We start from the raw sequence: 21,454 nt of genomic DNA on the forward strand, positions 1-21,454 counted from the left end.
GTTAACTTCTGACTTGCTCTCCTTTTAAAGCCATCAGAACCATGCCCATTATTCCATGAATGGACCAATCCATTCACCAGGTCATAGTCCCCACAATCTAATAATCTCTTAAAGGCCTCACCTTTCAAATACCATAGTTGGATTTCCCACCCTCCTAACACTCTTACAATGAGGGTCAAGTTTCTAATAAATGAATTTTGGGGGGACACATTTAACCCATAGCAACAGGTGAGCCTACTTTTGTGTTAAGATTCCTATTACGCTGTTTGGTTTGAGTTTATTTTGTTTTCCTTTTTTGTTTTTCTTAGTCTAGTGTTTGGGATCATGTAAATCTATGCACACTGGATCTCTAATAAAATGTTAACTGGGACTTAAGACTACTAAAGTATTTATCCACATAAACACTTTGGCATGGTTTCAAAACTTTGATAGGTGCAGGAGCTTCAACAATGAGTAATTTTTTTTAGATTTTCAACCTTAGTGTGATTTTAGGAAATAAAAATAATGAATAGTACTTTATTTCACTCTCTCTTTGAAGGATTTTTGGAAACAATGAGATGTTTGCATTTGATTAATGTGTCAAAATGGAACCTGTAGCACCTCAAATAAAGATATGGCCATATGAACACCTTTTGTTGAGGTGGATAAGTTCTTTAATCAGTTTTCCTTTAAATTTAGATCAAAATCAGTATTATTTGTGTTTCATTCTTAGGGCAGATCTGAATAGACTTCCTAATTTTCAACTAGGTTTTCAACTCCTGTTTGCTTGAAGGAAAATACAGTAAGCAAATTTATGAATTTAAATTGGACCTCAAATTAGCTCATCTACAAAAATAGATCCAAACCTCTAATTCCACACTTCCTCCACCCCCCAAAAAACTGGAAGAATATGTACTAAAATATTAATAGTGGTGATCCGAGTGGTGATTTTATCTTTGAGCATTTCTGTATGTTTCAGAATGTCTACATTGAACATATATCAGTTTTATAATCAAGAGAAAAAAGACTTTTTTTTTTTGTTTACAAGGAGACAAGTACTGGAAACATTGGAAATATATGTTTGGTCAGGTTTATTATATACATACCACTTGTATCAGTATGGTAGGGCTACCATGACAAAAAAACCACAGTCTGGGTGGCTTAAACAACAGAAACTTACTGTCTCACAGTTCTAAAAGGCGAAAGTCCAAGATCAAGGCAGGTTGGTTTCTTCTAAGGCCTCTTTCCTTGGCTTGCAGCTGGCTGCCTTCTCGCTGCATCTTTACATGGCCTTTCCTGTGAGTGCTTGCATCCCTGGTATCTCTTCCCCTTCTTATAAAGACACCAGTCCTACTGGATTAGGAACCCACCCTTATGACCTCATTTAACCTTAATTACCTCTTCAAAAGTCCTATTTCCAAATACAGTCACATTGCAGGCTAGGGCTTCACCAAAAGAATTTGGGGAGAACACAATTTAGTCCTTAACACCACCAATTCCTAGCTGCTGTAAAACAAAAAAATCTCCACTTCTGAGTTAAACATGGAAACAAATTCAGTGTGAAGAGACTTTAGTGGCAAAGTTCTCTGGAGAGTTAAAATATTTACATGGGTAATTTAGAAAAGAGGGCTGAACTGCATAAACAATTACTTGATTTTTTTTTTTTTTTTTTGAGCAATTTTACATTTACTTTCTCCACATTCTACAATTATAGAAACCTGGTACTTCCTAGTCTTAGCTGTAACTGCAGCATGGGCCACTCTGCTGCACTTCAGACTACATTAGTTAGTGCTAGAGTCCACCCCCATTTACAGGGCATCTGATGAAAGGTTAGCTGTGGCAATTCTACCATAATACCATTTTGCTCCGAAGAAACCCACTTAAGTGACTGTCCATGTCCCAGTAGTATTACCTGAAATTTAAAAACATACATGCAGATGTCAACAAATGCATCTCTTTGACTCACCCACTTTCAGTTGGGACGGAGTGATTGGTATTTCTAAAAAAAGCATTGTACACAGGAGATTCATTTTTTTAACCTTTATTTAGTGATTCATAAGGTGTTTTAACTCTTGAGTGAACACATCTATCTTGCTCCTATGTTCTTGCTCCTATATTATGCTCGAGGGAAATGAAAGTGTGGAGGGGTTGGGGAAGAAGAATTGTTAAGGCTGAATAGAGAGTCAGAGTGGGGGAAATTCTGAAGACAGGATCAGGGATAGAAAACGACTCTGGGTGCAGTCTGCCCAACCAAGGCCTTCCCAGCTCTTACACACAATGCTTGAAGAAAGGCTCCCCTCTCCTATCCAGCCACCGTTCCTCCCCAGATTTTCCAATAATGTCCATTAATCATTAATACATAAATTTGATCAATTATTACTGTGATTGTTTTATATCCTTAGTGCTAATGATTATACCATGTGAACTGAAATAAGTAGTTCTCTAAATATTCTAGGGTTATTTTGAACCATAAAACTTTGCTTATCAGGTGGATCAATACGACAGTACTTCAAAAAGTTCATGGAAAAACAATTGAAAGATAATATGAATCTTTCCACAACCTTTTTGAAGACCCCCCCTCTTACAAAAACAAAGTTCATGAACTTTTAAATAGTGATATTAACTGGTGACAAAGAGAACAGATAAAATTAAGATAATCAATGTCATACTCAGGCATACTCAAACTGTAATTAAACGTTAGATTTAAACTCCATCTTCCTTCTACGTGATCAACCACAAGTGTTAGAAGTGACACGTGGAAAGGTGATACAAGGAGAACCATATCAACAATTCAAAATACGTCAATATAAACTCAATACCAGACCTGGTGGCTACAACAGTCAGATTAATCTTTAACTTTCTCCAAGATTTTTTAGAGACTTAAAATGGAAGGGTCATGACATCTTACTTTATTCAGATGTGTTCTGGGGTGGGGTGTCAGGGGAAGTATCTAAATTCCAGTTTTATGAAAAGGACCATTTTATATGCATGCCATGAACTTGAAAAACACAGAATGACTGTAAAGAACAATATCCATTTTACACTGATATGCATAGAGGAAGCTGTCAAGTTTGAAACAAAAAGTTTCAAAGATTTTGGCCAAACATTTGCCACTGATGAAGTTCATTTTAAAATTACTCTTGTGAGGTATAAGAGGAACACATATATAAGGCTAACTTGAAGTTAAAACAAAAGTTATTTTTTCATCAGGATATTCTAGTCAGCAATTTACAGGAACAATAAAGATAAAATTCCTTCTTACCTCTGTTGCCCCCGGAGTAGCTTTGGGTTGGCCAAGAAATAACTGTCCTGATATGGGCCATTTAAGAAAAATGGCATAGACCAATTTTTCTTTAGGTTTGGATGTGTACCTGATTAAAAGAAAAAAATAAAAAGCATAGTAACAGGTAACATCCCATGGTTCTAATTATTTATGGGTCAGGTCTGGAATTATTTTACAGAGATACTTTCATTTAGTAAATGTCTCCATTAATAGAAGGGAAGGAAAGATAACTCCATGGTGGTATAAAAAGCAACTCCCTCTCCCACACCTCTAATTCTAAAAGGAAGATTGTGAAAGAAAAATATTTTCCTGGGCTAATACTCCTCCTTTTCATCAGATGGATCTTGTGGAGTTGAAAAAAGGGTGGAGGGAACTAAGGGGGTAGGATGCAAGAGCTAGATGGCTTTCCACATACTGATTCAAACGTTTATATTTGTTCATTCAAATAATATGCATGTGTCAACACTGTGCCTAGTACTGTGCTTTACGTTAGGGATCCAATAGAAAACAAAACGCATATAGTACTTGCAGAGCTTAGACTAGAGTAGGCAAGGCAGACACTAAATAATCACACAGATAATATAAAAGTATGAGTTTTGATAAGCACTATGAAAGAAAGGGAAATTGAGAGATTACAACAAAAGGATCACTTTAGATTAAACCATCAGAAAGAAGTCTCTCCATGAATATGACATTTAATCTCAGACTTAAGGGATGGATGAAAACAAAGGAAAAGGTAAGAGGGACATGCTCTAGATGAAGAAAACAATTAATTATTCATTCGATTAACAGTATTTATTGAAATCTTAAAATGCTAGTCACTGTTTCAGAGGTAGAGATATAGCACTGAATAAAGTCCCTGTCCTCACGGAGCTCACATCCTAGTGGGAGAAACTGGAATGAACAAATTAATATACGTCAGATGATGACTAAGTGCTATGGAAAAGCTGAAGCCAGGTAAGAAGGACAGGGCATGGTAGGCTGGAAAGGAGGGGTCTGGGGTGTTATTAGAAGTAGAATAGTCAGGGAAGACTTCTCTAGAGGCAGTGTTGAGACCTGAAGAACAAGGGAGAGCCATGTCAGCGTCTGGAGAAGGAGCCCTCGAGGCATGGCAGCCAGTGCAGGAGCTGTAGTCCAAGAGGATGCTTGGCCTGCTGACACAATAGCAAAGACAGCAGAGTGGCCGAAGGAGGGAGCAAAGGAGAGAGGTATAGCAGACAAGATCAGAGGGACAGCAAGGAGCCAGATTTTATAGAACCTTGTAAGCCTTTCTAAGACCTTGCTTTTTCTCTGAGATGGGAAGCCACTGGAGAAATTTGAGCACAGGAGTAGCATAACCTGACATTCTGTAAAAGTTTATTCTGATTGCTTTCTGGAGGATGGATTGCTTTGTGTGACAGGGGTAGAAATGGAGACTAGTCAAGAAGCTTCTGAAATAATCCAGGGGGAGAGACAATGGAAACCAACAGGTGAGGTTTGCCACAGAGAGGATGAGAAGTGGTCAGACTCTGGGTATATTTCAAAGATAGAGATGATGATATCTAATGATGGACTGGTTGTGGGATGTAAAAGAAAGGAGAGTGTAGAGCTCTAAGGTTTTTGGCCTGACCTGAAAGGATGAAACTACCATTTACTGAGATAGGGAAAACCATGGGTGGAGCTAGTTTGTAGCAAAATTTTAAAAATCAGGATCTCAGTTTTGGACATAACAGGTTTAAGATGCTTATGCATCCAAGTGGAAACGTTGAGTAGGAAGTTAAATATATAAGGCTGGAGTTCAGAAAGAGATCTGCACTGGAAATGTACATGGGAAGTACATCGATATGGCATTTAAAGGCATGAAAATGGATGAGATCACCTGGGGAACTAAGATAAATCGAGAATAAATGTCTAAGGACTAAGTTTCAGGGCACTGCAAGATCTAGAGGTTGGGAAAATGAGGTGGAATCAGCAAAGAAGACTAAGAAGGAGCAGCCAACAGGTACGATGAAAACCAGGAGAGACAGCCATCAACTGAGGCAAACGCTCCCAACAAGTTCAGAAAATGAGAACTGGGAACTAACGACTAGATTTGCAAGGGAGAGGTTACTGTGGGCCTCAGTGACAGCAAGTTTGTGGAGTGTGGGGGCAGAAACCTGACCAGAGTGGGTTCAACAGAAAATCCGGAGCAAGAAATCAGAGAACGGGTAAAAACAATTCTTTCAAGATGTCTTACTATAAAGGAAAGGAAAACCATAGGAAGGTAGCTAGAAATATAAGTAGGGTCAAAAGAGTACCTTTTTAAGATGAGAGAAATAACCCTACTTACAAAGGGCAGTGAAACCACTCTGTATGATACTGTAATGGGGAATACATGACATTATGCATTTGACAAAACCCACAGAACTGTGCAACACAAAGAGGGAACCTTAATGTAAAACTGAGTTAATAATAATAGATCAGTATTGGTTCATAATTGTAACCAATGCACCACACTAAGATTAAGATATTAATAATAGGAGAAACTCGGGGAGGGGGGGAGGTATGAGAACTATCTGCACTATCTGCTTTCTGCTCAATTTTTCTGTAAACCAAAAACTGCTAAAAAATAAAGTCTATACAAAATAAATAATAAAAAAGGGAAAAATTGAAGATGAGGCACAAAAGGGGATCATTGCTCTAACAATCCTTGAGTGGATGATTTGGGATGGGATCCAGGACACAAGGGTTGGCCTTAAAGCCAAATGTGAGATAATTTGACGTGTGTGTGTGTGTGTGTGTGTGTGTGTGTGTGTGTGTGTGTGTGTGTGTGTGTGTGTGTGTGTGTGTGTGTGTGTGTGTGTGTGTGTGTGTTTCTAGCCACATTTAGCTGTCTGGGGGCAAGCATGGAATAAGTAGACCTGAATTTAATCAAAGTTGATGTTCTGTCAAGTGAGTGTGACACAGGGAGAGAGGGCTAAGGACTTGAGGCTATATGCAATGGATCAGCTACAGTGATGGGCTGCAGAATCTGACCCGGATAAAGAAGAGAAGACATGAGAGGGCTGAGGGACAGAGAAAAGGTGATAGGATTAAGGATGGTATGATCATTGCATTATAGAACCCTTCAGAAACCAAAGTGCTATGTGGACTGAGCTGAAATGTAAGAGGTGGTAGCAAGACAGTAGAATGCTTCATATTAAAACCATGGAAGAGGAGCAGTTATTGGTAGTGCAAGGCCTAGGTAAGGTATAACCAAAGGAAGGGGTAGGAAAGGCAGAGGGGACAGGGTCCCTAGAAGAGAGGCGGTTCATCAAATTAGAAGAACTGCAAATATGGGTACTAAAATCACGAAGAATTATGTTAAGAGTAGTACTGGGGACAGGGACAGTGAGCCAGTGCTAAATTCACAAAAGACCTTAAGGATTCACCTGGGAGTCTGTAGGTGACTGCAGGAGGAGAGAAGGCATGCACCATGACCCTGGGGCGGGAAAGTACTCCTAGAGTAAGAAGGGACAGCAGGGCCACTTGGGGGCAGGGAAGTTATTGGAAGCCAGACACATGGCTTTAAGAGCCACATTAAATATTTTGGATTTTATCTTTATTTATTGAAATAAACACTAAACAGAATAATGGTTAATGATTGAAGTCTCAGATCAGCTAATCTCATGTTCAAATAAAGTACAGAAATTCCAAAACCAGATTTAAACTATCCTCTGTAACATGAGAGATCGGTACTGAAGTCTCATTATGGCTTCTCCCTGATCTAACATTCTAAAACTCAATTCTAAAATACGAATTACTTCTTTCTGTCTAGATTGCCTGACTTTACTTTCTTCAATGAGTTGACAACGTTTTAAGTCCTAAGTCAAGTTAGACTGAAGAACATTTAATCTAATCTTTTGATTTATATTTGATCAAGCAGTACTCTTAGGTGGTGACACAAGGTGAATTGTTAGAACTTCTCTAATACTACCCTTATTTATATGTGTTAGACCCCACATCAAAAGCCATCATATATGCAGAGTCTGAATTCAAGTACTCATTGGCACACAGAACCTTCCCAAGTACAGAGAGAAGCCTGAGGCAAGGCTTTTAAAGAATATCCTAGTTAGGGGCTGGCTGGTTAGCTCAATTGGGTATAGTGTGGTGCTGATAACACCAAAGTTAAGGGTTTGGATCCCCATACCAGCCAGCCACACACACACACACAAGATACTAGTTAAAAGAAAAATTAGTAAGTTAATATCATTGATTTTAGGGCCGACCCCCTGGCGCACTTCGGAGAGTGCGGCGCTGGGAGCGCAGCGACACTCCCGCCGCGGGTTCGGATCCTATATAGGAATGGCCGGTGCACTCACTGGCTGAGCGCCGGTCACGAAAAAGGCAAAAAAAAAAAAAAAAAAAGATCATTGATTTTAAAGAGATTTTAGCTTTAGATTTATAAGAATAGTATGAACAAGTAACAAGTTTTGTTTTGTTTTGTTTTGTTTAGTGGCTGGCTGCTAAGGGGATCCAAACCCTTGACCTTGGTGCTGTAACACAGTGCACAAACCAACTGAGCTGACTGGCCATCCTTGTTTTGTAATCAATTAAAATAATGTTGTTATTTGGGGCTGATTTTTTCTAATTTTTTTATGGTGGTATAAAATACATATAATGTAAAATTTACCGTCTTCAAAAGGATACAGTTCAGTGGTATTAAATACATTTAAGATGTTAGGTCATCACCACCACCCACCTCCATAACTCTCTTCATCTTGTAAAACTGAAACTCTGTATCCATTAAACAATAACTCCCCATGCCTCCCTACCCCCACCCTGGAAACCACCACTCTCCTTCCTCTCTCTGTGATTTTGATGGCTCTAAGTACCTCACATAAGTGGAATCATATACTTTTTTTTGTGACTGGCTTATTTTACTTAGCATAATGTCCTAAAAGTTCATCCATATTGTAGCATATGTCAGAATTTCCTTCCTTTTCAATGCTGAATAATATGCCACTCTGTGTATACACCACACTTCACTTATCCATTCATCTGCCAGTGGACACTTGGGTTGCTTCACATTTTAGCTACTGTGAATACTGCTGCTATGAACACGGGTATACAAGTATCTCTCTGATACCCTGCTTTCATTCTTTTGGATATGTACGCAGAAGTGGAATTGCTAGATCATATGGTAATTCTGTTTTTAGTTTTTTGAGGAACCTACATACTATTTTCCACAGCAGCTCTCCCATTTTATATTCCCACCAACAGTGCACTAATCTCTCCACATCCTCACCAGACTTGTTGTTTTCTTTTTTTGTTGTTGTTTTCTAATAGCCATGCAAATGGATGGGAGGTAACATCTCATTGTAATTTTCATTTGCACTTCTCTAATGAAGAGTGATGCTGAGTACCTTTTCTTGTGATGGTTGTCCATCAGACAAATTCTACCAGCACAACTGTTGCTGAGGTGGGGAGACCGATTCTTTGTGCTTCCTACTTCGCCCTCTTCCCAGAATCCTCTCTATTTTGGCTGATTTTTAATCTAACATTTTCTCTGCCCTTGGGCACCTCTTGCTTGTGAATTTGATGGGATGAAACATCTGCAAAAGTTAGAATTTACTGAACTGACTAAACAATAGTCTCTGTTTTACATTAACCACTCAGCATTTTTCATTTGTCTGACTGGCTCACAAGTTTTTAAGAGCTGACTACTTTCAGCTAAAATTTGTCCACCACTAGGAGATATCCAGCAACGATTTAAGCTCAATTTGTTCAATAATAAGTGTTCAAAACCATGCTAATTTCTTCCTCTTCCTTCGCTTTCTATTAGAGTAAATAAAGTTTGGAAAGTACTTTGTGTAGTTAGACATTGATCTGATTTCTCTTTTTATCCTATTCACTTTATATCTCCGAGAAACTTTAAATGCCTTCTTCTATCAAATAGCACTTGGTACCAAGAATGACTTACCATACATCTGGGGTGACAGTGTCATTCTGGGACCGCCAGGTGTTAGTTTCATAAATGGCTTCTCCATTGACTTTTAGCCAGGTTCCCATTTGCCTTAATCGCTCCTCATAAATTGCAGAAATGGTGCCATCTGGTGTGGGCCCAATATTCATCAAAAGATTTCCTCCACATGAAACTGTTTCTACAAGTTGCTAAAAAATTAAGAATGAATATAGTTCTTAGATAAAATAATTCTATCTTAAATGTATTAATATGTTATATTTATGTGTGTATATATAACTTCTACGTAGAAAAACAAATATAGCAAATAGAGTAATACCTAGGGTATTACAGACCATCAAGCTATACAAATTATAAGTAATAATTCTCACACAACCACACTCTTAAGATTATAATAACAGCCACTAGACATCTTACCGTACCTTCACCAATTCGTCAATTGTAAGATAGTCACAGATTCTAGCGTCCTTCCTATAGCCCCAGGAAAATTTGTCTATTGTCATGCAGTTTTCCCATTTATGTGGCAAAAGATGTCCTGGGTTGTAACGATCACTGCAGGTGTAGTAGCCACCGTGCTTACAGATGCTGCCATCTGCCCAGCGATCATTGGTGACTACTGTGTCCCGAACTGGGCTGAAATGAAAAGTACAATTATTTTCTAAAGCAAAAAGTGTAAGTTTTTTAAACAAAAGGAATTGTCAGTGAAAGAAATCTAACTGAAATCCGCTCCTGAAGAAAGCCCATGATTTTGAAATCAAATAGATCTGGGTTGATTGGAGTCCTGGCTGTGTCACTTTCCCGCTCCCAGATCTACAGCAACTTACGTAACTCCTCTGAGTAATGGTTTTCCAGATACATTATTAGAACAAAAATAATTTATGTGAAACAACCCAGTGCCCAGCACATATAGCACTTATAAGAGTATTATACTATTAGTTGGAGCTCCCCCCACCAGGTTGTGGATGACAGCCAAAACTGAATTTATACTCAAAACACTTTCCTCTCCAGTGACTAAATAATCTCATACATCTATTCCAGCCTTTCTTTCTCTTTCTCTTACAGTTGTGCCTAATGTTAAAAAAAATCTCAGAAAAAATCAGCTGTTACCATCATATGAAATATCCCCACAACATGACTTATCATAGCAGGTGGCACAGTCAGAGGGGACTCCACTCCACCTAAAGGGGACAGTTTTGATTCACAAATTGAAGTGAATGGTTCCCAGTCTTTCCCCTTGGAAGGAGAACCTGGAGACACTGCTGATTTAAGAATCACAAGTTCTCCAGGATACTAGTATTTGTGCCTTTGTGGGCCCAGGAAGCACAAGAAGAACAATGCTTGACTTCATAGCAAGACATCAAGTGCTTTCTGGTTGAAATGTAAATGCGGCCCATATAGCTCAAGCCTAATGAAGGAGCGCAATCAGAATGCCCTGTTCTAATGGGGCAGCCCTGAACGTGCTTGGAAGCAATAGAAAAGAACAGGAAGAAGTGAGCATGCTGATGATGAGGGCAAAGAGGAGACAGACAAGACTGACACTGACTGGGTAGCAAAGATTATCAACAGGTGAGGGATAAAAAGAATCAATTAGGGGAATTAAAAAGCACGTAATCAGAAACAGTGATATAAATAAACACAGTTGTCCTAGAACAGGGGCCATGAAAGACTAGAGTAGGAAATGAAAAGGGGGACCCACCAAATGAACACCTCCAAAATTCTTGATCCTGTGATTTTCAGTTTGATTTCAAAATCAAACTATTGAGTTGTATCTGACTCCTGATTTGTTTACTCCTGATTACTTTGAATAAATGTTGATATATCTAATAAGCATTATTTACAACTTCCTACCCCCAAAGCACCAATGAGCCTAAAAGGAAATACTTCAAGAAGCAAGGGAATTAAAATGTTATAAACATATTAGGAACATTCAGAGTAACTACAGCAGTCTAATGGCATACCTACCTTTCATTATACAGCCAGGCTAAGAAGCCGGTGCTGTTCCAGTAGTCCTCTGGAGCCCCTCCATCTCCATCTGCCCACAGTACCTCGGGCTGATACTTGTTCACTAACTCGTAGAGCTCAGGCAACATCTTAGAACTTGAAAACTGTTGCTTATGGAATGAGCTCAACTGGTCCTCAAGGAAGAGTGGATGAAACCATTCAAAAAGGGAATAGTAGAGTCCAAAACGCAAGTCGGTTCTTTTCCTAATGGCTACCTCAAGTTCCTTGACAAGGTCCCTCTTCGGCCCTTCATCTACAGCATTCCAGTTCCACGAATACTTTGAACCCCACAAGGTAAAGCCTGAAAATTATATTACAAATCCTTATAAGCATATCCATTTTATCTGAGTAAATTTCCACCCGTACAAATGCCAAAACAAATCAGGCAGTACTTGTACCTGTGATATATAAATAACTGCTGCTACAAACAACTGTTTTACAGCAATTTTTTCATAGTGTATATTCTGCTTTTATAAGAGAAACAAATGAGAATTTAAACAGAACCAAGGCTTTTAAAAGCAAATTTCAGGGTACACTGTAAGGTCTGTACGGTCTGATCTATCTCCAATATTTCCCATCTTTGATGTTAAGGTCCTTGAGGGATTGCATTGTGTCTGCAGTGTTCCCTGCTATATCCCCAGCCATCTGCTAGCACAGGGGACAGCACACAATAATCAACAATAGCAGATCACAGCTAAGATGGGAACATCTTCCACATCTACCATGCTAAGCAATAACTACAACTATTTATGATGACGATCCTGAGATGCACTCCTGCAAGATTCTTATTTGTCTTCTAAACCAAAGATTAAGGTATATTGCTTGGTTTTAGGATTTTCTATTTTATTATAGTGTGATTCTTAGAACACTGGTGATCCATGTGTAGTAATTCTCCTTTAGCTTGATTATTCGTTTAACCAGGGGGGGAATAGCCACTATTTCCCAGTAGTTCTGTACTTTAAATTATACCCACTATCTGTAATTTGTTATTCATTTAACCCACTATTTGAAAAAACCCACTAATGTAAATCATAAGCTTGAATGTTGCCTTTAAATTATCCCAGAGTGAATAATCTACCAACTAAATGGGTAAGTAAAATAATGTATACCATTACACAAGCACCTTGAAATAATTTATATTTTAAAAAGAAATTGCATTTAGATTGCTGATGGTTCTGTATAAAAATGTTATATGACGTATATAAACTAAAATACTTAGGAAATAATATAAAAGCCTCAAAAATTTTAGTTAGTGCCTAGAGACATAAGTACATTGTTATTGTTCCACTAAAATCTAAAAGAATCTTTGAGAATAGACATTCATAAGACACTTTTGGTGAAACACTTTACTCTTGTAAATTAGAACAAATCTAAGATTGACTCACTCTTTAGATCCCTTTTAAGAAGTTTTTTAAACAGCTCACACTTATTCCAAAGACGTTTGTGGTAAGCTTCAAGGCAGCGTTGATATTTAAGGTCTTATTTTTCAACTTGACAGGCCCTAATGTCAGGCAGCGCTAAAACCACATGGGTCTTCAGTTCAGTATTACCACTAAAAGCTCACAGTGAACTTCCCTCCTGAGTCCAGCAGTGCATTTTCCATAAGCAATGAAAATACCTGACAACATGGGCCCTAGAAAATTTATATCATCTGTCCTCACAGTTTGATTAGGAGTTTTTTTTTTAATTTTTGGTTTTTTTTTAAATAAACTCAAGACGTAATACTTTGCCATACAGCTTGGGAAGTTCCTAGACGTCAGGAAATCAACATGTTTTCAAATCACTTTATAAATATCCATCTAAGCAGGAGAAACATCTTTAGGAGAAAATCATGAAGCTACCAGAATGTGGCCAAAGGGAAAAATGATCTAAGATAATTCTAGATTTGGGGTTTTGGTTCTCCCTTTTACTCCCCTCCCACCTTGGGAGAAAACAATGAGGCAAAATTTCTTATACCAAGGCGAAGAAGGTCATGCAAAGAAAACTACTGAGTTAACATGTGAGTAGGACAATAACAATGTGTTGATCTTTCCTTGGTCTTACAAATACAGGAGTGGTAATGCGAGGAATCTATCCTATTAATGCAGGACCACTGTGTTTCCTTTTAGGTATTCTTTCACCACCTCTGATATTTCTGGCTACCATTACAGTTCCATAATCCTTTTCTTCCGAGTGATCTGTGTCCCTTTCATCACTAGCAATCCATCCATGATTTGCATCATTTAGCCATGTACAAGTTCGCCAAAAGCGCAGCCAGGTAATGACACAAGACTACAGCAGCATAACCCCCACGGTGCCTTGGCAGAATGCATTATAGAGAAAGGAAAGGGAAGACTGCAACTCCAGTTACAAACTTTGACCTGCAACCCATAGCCCACTTCAAATACCTTTAATTAAATCTTGGAAATATTGTCGAATAAACATATATCAAAATGTGGCCATCTTTCCTGTTATGTGGAAGGTATGATCTTTCTGTATCCCTAATTCCTCTCAATTTGGGTGGAACGTATTATAAACAAATGTCAGTTGCCACTTGTTGCTCCTAAGAGAAAACTCTGATTTCACATGGAAGATTGTGCTTTATTCTCTTCTTCCAAAAAAACTGACTTTATATTTCATTACCTTGGTTAGCATTTGCTGTTCTTACTTACCTTCATGATGTTTAGAAGTTAAGACAACGTATTTGGCACCAGAGGCCTGAAAAAGCTCTGCCCACTTGTCGGCATTAAAAAATTTTGCTTTAAATAGTGGTGCAAAATCTTCATATTTGAAATCAGGAGGGTAATTATTTTTCATAAAGTCCACATACTTCGGAATCTTTTGCTTTTGCCAATACCACCTAAAGGGAGGAAAAAAGGAAATAGCACATAAACAGCACATATATAAACATCTAAAATAATAGCCCCAGCTCCCTTTACTATTTCCCCCTTACTCAAATATTACCCAGATTCTCTTTTTCATTTATCCATTAGTTTGACTTGGCTTTAAAGAAAGCTTATGTGAGCCAAAGCTCCCCTCTCACTTTCCATCTGTCCCCCTGTGAAATCCACTCAGTTTATAACCTAAAGCATTCTAGGCAACCCAGCCACCCATTCTCTTCTAATTTTTCACTTTTAAGTCACAACATGTAGTATGTGTCTTTACACATGTACATAACTGACGAGAGCTTCAAAATGGAAGACAACATGCCTAAAATATATCATGCACCCATTATATTCACTAGCAGAGAACATGTTTTGGGGCGGGGCACAGAAAGGGAGGCAGTAGTAAAATTAAGAAGATGCCATTATTTTAATAAATTGACTCAACTTCCACGGATTATTTGTTATGTGCATTCATTCTAAGCAATGGTATATTGAACCTTAACTGCTTAAGTAAAGCTTCACAAGGAAAACTCTATCTAAAACGTTTTATATAAACACAGCATGAAAAAGATGCAAGCTCACTTCTGACCCATCTACTTTTTCCATTACCACTCCTTTCCTAAGAAAATTTCCACAGGATGAGCAAATCCATAATCGGCACTGCATCCCCAAAGACGATCAGCAGGCTCTTCCTGCTAAGAAGACGTCATTGAAGGACATGACATGTGGCAGGCACTGATGTTTGCCTGCCCAAAGGTCACAAACACTTTCCCAGCTTCTATCACAGCGTGGGCATGGATGTGAGGCCCATGCTGGCCAGCAGAACTTGAGGGGAAGCCCACTCAGGAGCATTCTGGGAATGGTTTCTTTCTGAAGGAAAAGAGAAACCAGCCTTTGGGCAAGGTTGTATGAAATTATGATGCCTGGCTGCTGTCATGTGACCATGAAAGGACAAGCCCACAGGCTGAAGATGACAAAAAGAGCCTAGGTCTTTCACTTCATCAATGAGCCAACTACCGTCATCCCTCATCCCTATGTATCCTTGGGGATTGCTTCCAGAATCCCCCTCAGCTACCAAAATCCACACATGTTCAAATCCCTTACATAAAATAGGGTAGTATTTGCATATCACCTCTGTACATCCTCCTGTATACTTTAAATCATCTCTAGATTACTAATAATACATAATGCAATGTAAAAATGCTCTGTAAACAGTTGTTATACTGTATTGTTTACATGTATAAATTTTTATTGTTGCATTGTTATTTTTGTTTGTTTTGTTTTGTTTTCCCTGACAGTCAGCCCTCCATATCCATGGGTTCTACATCCATGGATTCAACCAATTGCTGATCAAAAATATTTGGAACAAAAAAATTCCACAAAATTCCAAAAAGCAAAACTTGAATTTGCCGCACACCCATAGTACATTGAATCCACACAAATGAAGTGGTATGTAGGCACTGCATCAGATATTATAAGTAATCTAGAGATGATTTAAAGTATATGGAGGGTGTGCATAGGTTATATGCAAATACTACCCCATTTTATATGAAGGACTTGAGCATCTGTGGATTTTGGTAGCCTCAAGGGTCCTGGACCAATCCCTTCCAGATAACAAGGGATGACTGTATTTTCAATCCCTCTTGGTTAAATCCAAGGATTTGGATTCTGCAGATACTGAGGAGGGCTGACTGTACCTCCAAGCTTCTTCTTATGTGAGATAATAAGCCCCTATTATTACACTTTTTATTTGGGCTTTCTATACCTTGAAGTGAAAGTATCCTAACTGATCCATTATGCATTTTTACCTTTGAAATTGAACTACAAAAGAGAAACTGGGACAGACAGACAGTTGAGCTCTAATTTCTCCTAGCATAGTCTAGTTTTTTTTTTTTTTTTACAACCATAGTCTTTTGGATTTGGCTTAAAGACATAAAACCTCAGTGGCAAAGAGTACTGCCATGGATCAGCAATGGCTGCTGTGGGTCCTAGCAGGAGGAATACTGTACATGTGCCAGTTTTTGCCAGCCCAGCCCTAAATGCTCTAAAATCTACCCTTGGATTAAGTCAGACCATCACAATGCTGTATATCTGAATGATTTGTTTTGGCTTCTTAAAATTTGCTTGTACCAAATGTTCCCTGACCATTAGGATTCATCAAAGGTTTTTTTTTTTTTTTTTTTTTTTTTTTTTTTAGATTTCATCAAATCAGAATCATAATACAGTTTTTTTTTTGTTTGTTTGTTTTTTGTTTTCTTTTTTTTTAAATTTTATTTTGTCGATATACATTGTGGCTGATTATTGCTCCCCATCACCAAAACCTCCCTCCCTTCTCCCTCCCCCCCCCAACAATGTTCTTTCTGTTTGCTTGTCGTATCAACTTCAAATAATTGTGGTTGTTATATCTTCTCCCCCCCCCCCGGTTTGTGTGTGTGTGTGTGTGTGAATTTATATATTAATTTTTAGCTCCCACCAATAAGTGAGAACATGTGGTATTTCTCTTTCTGTGCCTGACTTGTTTCACTAGCATAGTCTAGTTTGAACCTGCTTTCTCTACTATAGTCTAGAGTCAATTCTCAAATTTCATACTAAGAGAAATGAAAAGAGACACTTGCAGAAAAGAGCCCATCATTTATACTTGGTTTTGAATTGCCATTAATAGTCAGATATACTCATCTCTACAGTCGACCACCCAAGAGTCGAATAGGGAGTGGGGGGCAGAAGTTTAGAAAGGCTACAAAAGAAAACCATAAATAATTAAAGACTCTTCCACAGGGTTAATGTACTTCCAAACCACCAGAAATATTCTCTATTTTGTTTAGTATGAGAAGCATCTCTATTGCTCTATGTCAAAACAAACAACCATGTGTTCATTTGTAGAAAATGAAATTGACAATAGCAAAAAATAAAATAACTCAAAATAGCTGTTTTATTTTGGCAGAGCACTAGTTTCATTTAATAAATGTCAAATCCTCCTCTGGCACAAAATGATAACATAAAATATGATACAACTTAGGGGAAAGAAAATCTGTTAATTTATGTATCTTGCTAATCTGAAACATCTGAAAAATAAACAAACACAAAATGCCTTACAGCTCAAAACAAAGATTTTTAACATCTTGCTGAAGTAAATACGTTTGACTAATAACAATATATAGCTAGTACTGTATTGCGTCTACTATATACATTATATATTAATTTAGGTGTTTACTATATAATATACATGAGGGTGCTTTTAAAAATTCATGTAAAGATTCGTATTATCTTTTAATTTTATTTTTCAATGAACTTTTTGAAATATGCTTGTAGAGTATAAAGATTTAACTAAAAACCCCTAGTTCAGCTATTTCCTTATTTTAGCTAGGAATATATTATATACGTGTATATACACATATACTTATTTGATAACATTTCTATGTTGAAGATGAAAAACTTAATACTTGAAACACTTAATCAGGAAAGGTATGTGAAACGGTTCAAGAGATGCCATGCATATTTTTACATAGTTCTTTTGATAGAATCTAAAGAGGAATCTTGGTGCAGCACCTTTCATATGGTAGTCTATAATAATTTGAGGGATTTTCTTAGGGTACCATTCTAGAATCTTTCTTAAAAGTTCCTAGAGCCACACATAGGAATGTTTTAACATTAAAGAGCCCATGCGCGTCCAAACGAACAGACGTTTCACATACCCATGACTTTATGTTTCAACCATACAGAGCCACGATGGGCCCCTGAGTCTCAGTGACTGCTCATGTCATCTGCACAAGTTGATTCATTTCTCTACATACGGTGTCATAACTACGACTTGATATGCGCAACTAACAAGCCGCTGAGAAGCCAGATCCACATACAGTGTGTCCGAAAACTCTCGCAGAAGACAAATCCCGTGTTCGTGTTCGTGCAGCACGAAGCACTCACACGAAGAACTACACAATCAACACCCGGAAATGCAAAACGCGGTTAAAACGGCGGGAGGAAGCTGACCAAGGGGCAGCACAAGGCGGCAAACGAGGTGGGCTGGGTCGCGGCTGGTGGCCCCGGCGGGCGAACCAGAGCAGGGTCAGAGCAGACGGAGGGAGGCGCACTCACCAGAACCATTCGCTACCGAAGCCGGGCACGGAAAACACGCCCCAGTGGATGAAGATGCCGAACTTGGCCCGGTCGAACCACGCGGGCAGCGGCCGGGCGTCCAGGGAGTCCCAGGTGGGGTCAAAGGGGGCGGCGCGGCTGGCGGGGCAGGACGGCAGCAGCGGGAGCAGCGGCAGCAGCAGCGGGAGCAGCAGCCGGAGCAGCGGCAGCAGCGGCGGCACCAGGCGCGCGGGCCCGGGCAGCTCCGGGGCGCCCATGTCCGCCCTCCGCACGCTCCGCGGCCGCCCGAGCGCGTCCTTCCGCGTCTCCGGCTAAGTATGCCCCGCCACTGTCACCTGATCACGCTGTCCGTGGAGGAAAACCAGCCTCCCCCTCTGGAGCAGGCGTGGCAGCTGTGCCCGGCCCTTGGAGCGAATGGCTCCTGGAGGACGGCCTGGCTCACTTGCCTAACCAAGGAGGCCCCTATGACCCCAAAGCCGGCCCTACGGCTGCTGAGCTAAAACTCCCAGTACATGGGCTGTGAGGGGAGAAAAATGAGTCAGGGTCAGGGACCTGTTACCAGCGCCCTTCCCCTGGAGCGGGCACGACACTTACAGAAACCGTCCAGGAGGGCGACCCGCCCCGCCCCAGTGGCCGGATCATGTGTCCAAACAGTGCACACGGAGGCCGTGGCATGAGCCTCGGGCGGATCCCTCCCAGGCAGGAGCACGGGAAGCCACCGGGATGATTCTCAGCCTCTGCATTTGGCCCGGATGCTTCTGGGCATCTTAGGACTGTGGCCGTCAACTTTGAGTTAGTATCAGGTGAAACTCCAAGTTTCAGATTCAGTAGATATGGGCTGGGGCCCAAGAATTCGCGTTTCTACCCAGGTACTGGGTGATTCTGATGTTGCTGGTCGGGGGACATTTTTTTTTTTTTTTAATTTGTTTACTGTTTATTTAACTTCAAAAACATCACAGCATTCTAAATATGCAAAAAATAACAGAACATTACAAATTGCTTTTAATTACAGAAATTTCTTGAACTTTCATTGATGCAGTGGCTCTTGCTTTGCTGACAAAGAGTTCTACAGTTCGTTTAAAAATAGTTTAAAAACTTTATTGTGAAATAAATTATTAACATTTTCATGTATTTCAGTTAAAAAGTGCTAATAAGATTTTCTGATCTGCATAAGTGCTACTTGGGTCACTTATCATTCCACTTAAAGACAAAGACATTTTTTAATTAGTAAGTGTAATCTTATTATAAAAGTATAGTTTCTGTAGAAAGTACTGAAAATGTTTTAAAGACCTCCCTTAGTGCCCTTAAAGACACATTAGAATCCTAGAATGCCAGATTGGGCACCACTGACATAGGATTTGGAAGGAATAGAGATTATTATTATCTGGAAATGAAGAGGAAGTAGAGATTCAACTGAAAAATATTTGATGAATGACTGAAAAAAAATGAAATCTACGACATTTTAGAACATGGTCACTTATAGAAAGTCTGTATGCAGTCAACGTCATTTCATATTTTTTAAGATAATGTTTTACAAAGCTGGTTTTTGCACTTAAAGCTAGTGCTATTTGAGCAATAAAAGCACACAACACTGAGACTTTGACTGTGTTTTCATCCAGAATCCAGAAATCTGAGAGAAACACCAGGTTCTCCAGATGTACATGGCTCATTTATAAGGGCTTTGGGGGTCTTGGGCCTCAATAGGGAACACTGTCAAGGAGTCCTGATCCTATCCTGTTTGTGAGGTCACAATGAGGTACCAGATGAAGAAAGTAGAAGGACAAGGTCATTGTCCCCGTAGCAACAAGCATGCCTCACTGTGGAGCTGGTAGCCACATGTTAGGCAGCGGCTGTACTCAGGGCACCCGGGCAGGAGAGGGTGGGGGGCCAGCCCTTGCCAAATTCTTTGTCACTGCCAGAGGAAGCAGTCCTGCAGTTGATGTCTTCAGGGATATCTGAGCCAGGCTCTCGAGGACATGTTCTGGATCTCCATCTGGACGTTGGATGACTGCCACTGCCCAGTCTCAGCAGTTTCCAGAATCCCCCCGAAGTGAAGAGGGGAAGAAGTAAAACACTGCCCCACAGCTGACCTCTACACGGTCTCTCTCTGGAAGTGCAAAAGAGAAGCTTTCAAAACGAACTGAACCCGGTCTAGTCTTTATAGGGTAAATAACCCAAGCAAAACCCCCCTTTTCCTGACCTGGAGGCAGGGAGGAGAAGGAGGCGGCCAAGGGGTCCAGAAGAGAGAGGACAGCACAGAGTCTGAGAGCAGCCACGGGGTCCCCGACCTGGCTCCACTCTCTGCCACAGCAGCGTGATCCTGGGAAGGCCTTCAACTTCTCTGTGCCTCAGTTTCCTCACCTATTAAATGTAAATAATAATAGTGCATCTTCCTCATAGGGTTGCTGTGAAAATTACATTATGCAAAGTACATATTTGGCCTCACCTAAGTGTGGACTAATATTGTTATGTGTTAGATAAGTAAAGGGGCAACTAAGGGAAGGGGCATTTCTTTCCTAATTTCCATTTAGGACTCTAGGGAAAGCCACGTAGGCTGATAGGCAAGTTTAAGAAGGTGGAGCCTTGTTGTCAGACAAAGGGAGAGGCTGCTTTTTAGCTTTCCTGGGGGGACCTTGATATTCAAGTGACACAGACAGGACCCAGAAGGTAGCCGAGAACCTTGCAGGAAATCTACCCTGAGTGTTTCTCTGTGGCAGGGCCTCTGAGCCAAGGATGTGGGGGTCACAGCCATGCCTCAGAGGATTCCAGCACACCTGTGGAAACTGAGGCGGGCCTGACACAGACCAGCTCATGAATTGCAGCCACTTCAGGCTTCATCTGGGAACAACAGGACGAGAGTGAGCACCCCAGGACTGCACCTGCACCAACTCCATGCCACCTTAGGGAGAAGCAGGAAATGGGGAGGCATCTGCAACAATGTGCAGTATTGCCCAAAGGAGCGCCTCAATATTTGCTAAAGAGCCTGTTTCTTTGACAGGATTTGTCTACATTTAATCCAGATTAAACAATTAAATTTTCCTACCGACCAACTAGTGTGTGTATGGGGGAGAAGAAGGGACATGCTGATGTGCCAAGGCAAGCAGGTGACTATAGACAAAATTAAAAAGTCACATTTTCTTGGCACCACGGGGTGTGGGGGTAGCAGCAGGTGGTTTTATGAACCTGATATGCAGCTAAACATCAGGATATGCAGCAAGTGTGCCTTCTATTTCTCTCTTTCCTAATGTCTTCATGGAAAAAATAATGGTCTAATGAGTCTCTGTGCATGGAGATCCAATTCAGGGAGAAGAAGTC

At 40.0% G+C, this 21,454-nt stretch overlaps 1 protein-coding gene across 1 annotated transcript; it reads right to left on the reverse strand.

The window, feature by feature from the left end:
* Positions 1–1,069: 1,069 nt before the first annotated feature.
* On the reverse strand, positions 1,070–18,743 carry FUCA2 (alpha-L-fucosidase 2). Its single transcript, XM_063097425.1, has 7 exons — positions 18,140–18,743; positions 13,835–14,022; positions 11,145–11,484; positions 9,605–9,815; positions 9,183–9,373; positions 3,242–3,350; positions 1,070–1,891 (listed from the first exon to the last, which is right to left on the reverse strand). The coding sequence occupies exons 1-7, from the start codon at positions 18,394–18,396 to the stop codon at positions 1,751–1,753; spliced, it is 1,437 nt and encodes a 478-aa protein (XP_062953495.1). The 5' UTR covers positions 18,397–18,743; the 3' UTR covers positions 1,070–1,750.
* Positions 18,744–21,454: the final 2,711 nt, after the last annotated feature.

This window comes from Cynocephalus volans, chromosome 5 (assembly GCF_027409185.1).
Source record: "Cynocephalus volans isolate mCynVol1 chromosome 5, mCynVol1.pri, whole genome shotgun sequence".
Taxonomy (NCBI): domain Eukaryota; kingdom Metazoa; phylum Chordata; class Mammalia; order Dermoptera; family Cynocephalidae; genus Cynocephalus; species Cynocephalus volans.

Bases quoted from the DNA above. Each gene is read 5' to 3' on its own strand.
- FUCA2 (XM_063097425.1), bottom strand. From the start codon at position 18,396: ATGGGCGCCCCGGAGCTGCCCGGGCCCGCGCGCCTGGTGCCGCCGCTG. The intron at 14,023-18,139 runs GTGAGTGCGCCT...TCCTCCCTTTAG, and splicing joins TTCGGTAGCGAATGGTTCTG to GTGGTATTGGCAAAAGCAAA. The intron at 11,485-13,834 runs GTAAGTAAGAAC...TATAATTTTCAG, and splicing joins AACTTCTAAACATCATGAAG to GCTTTACCTTGTGGGGTTCA.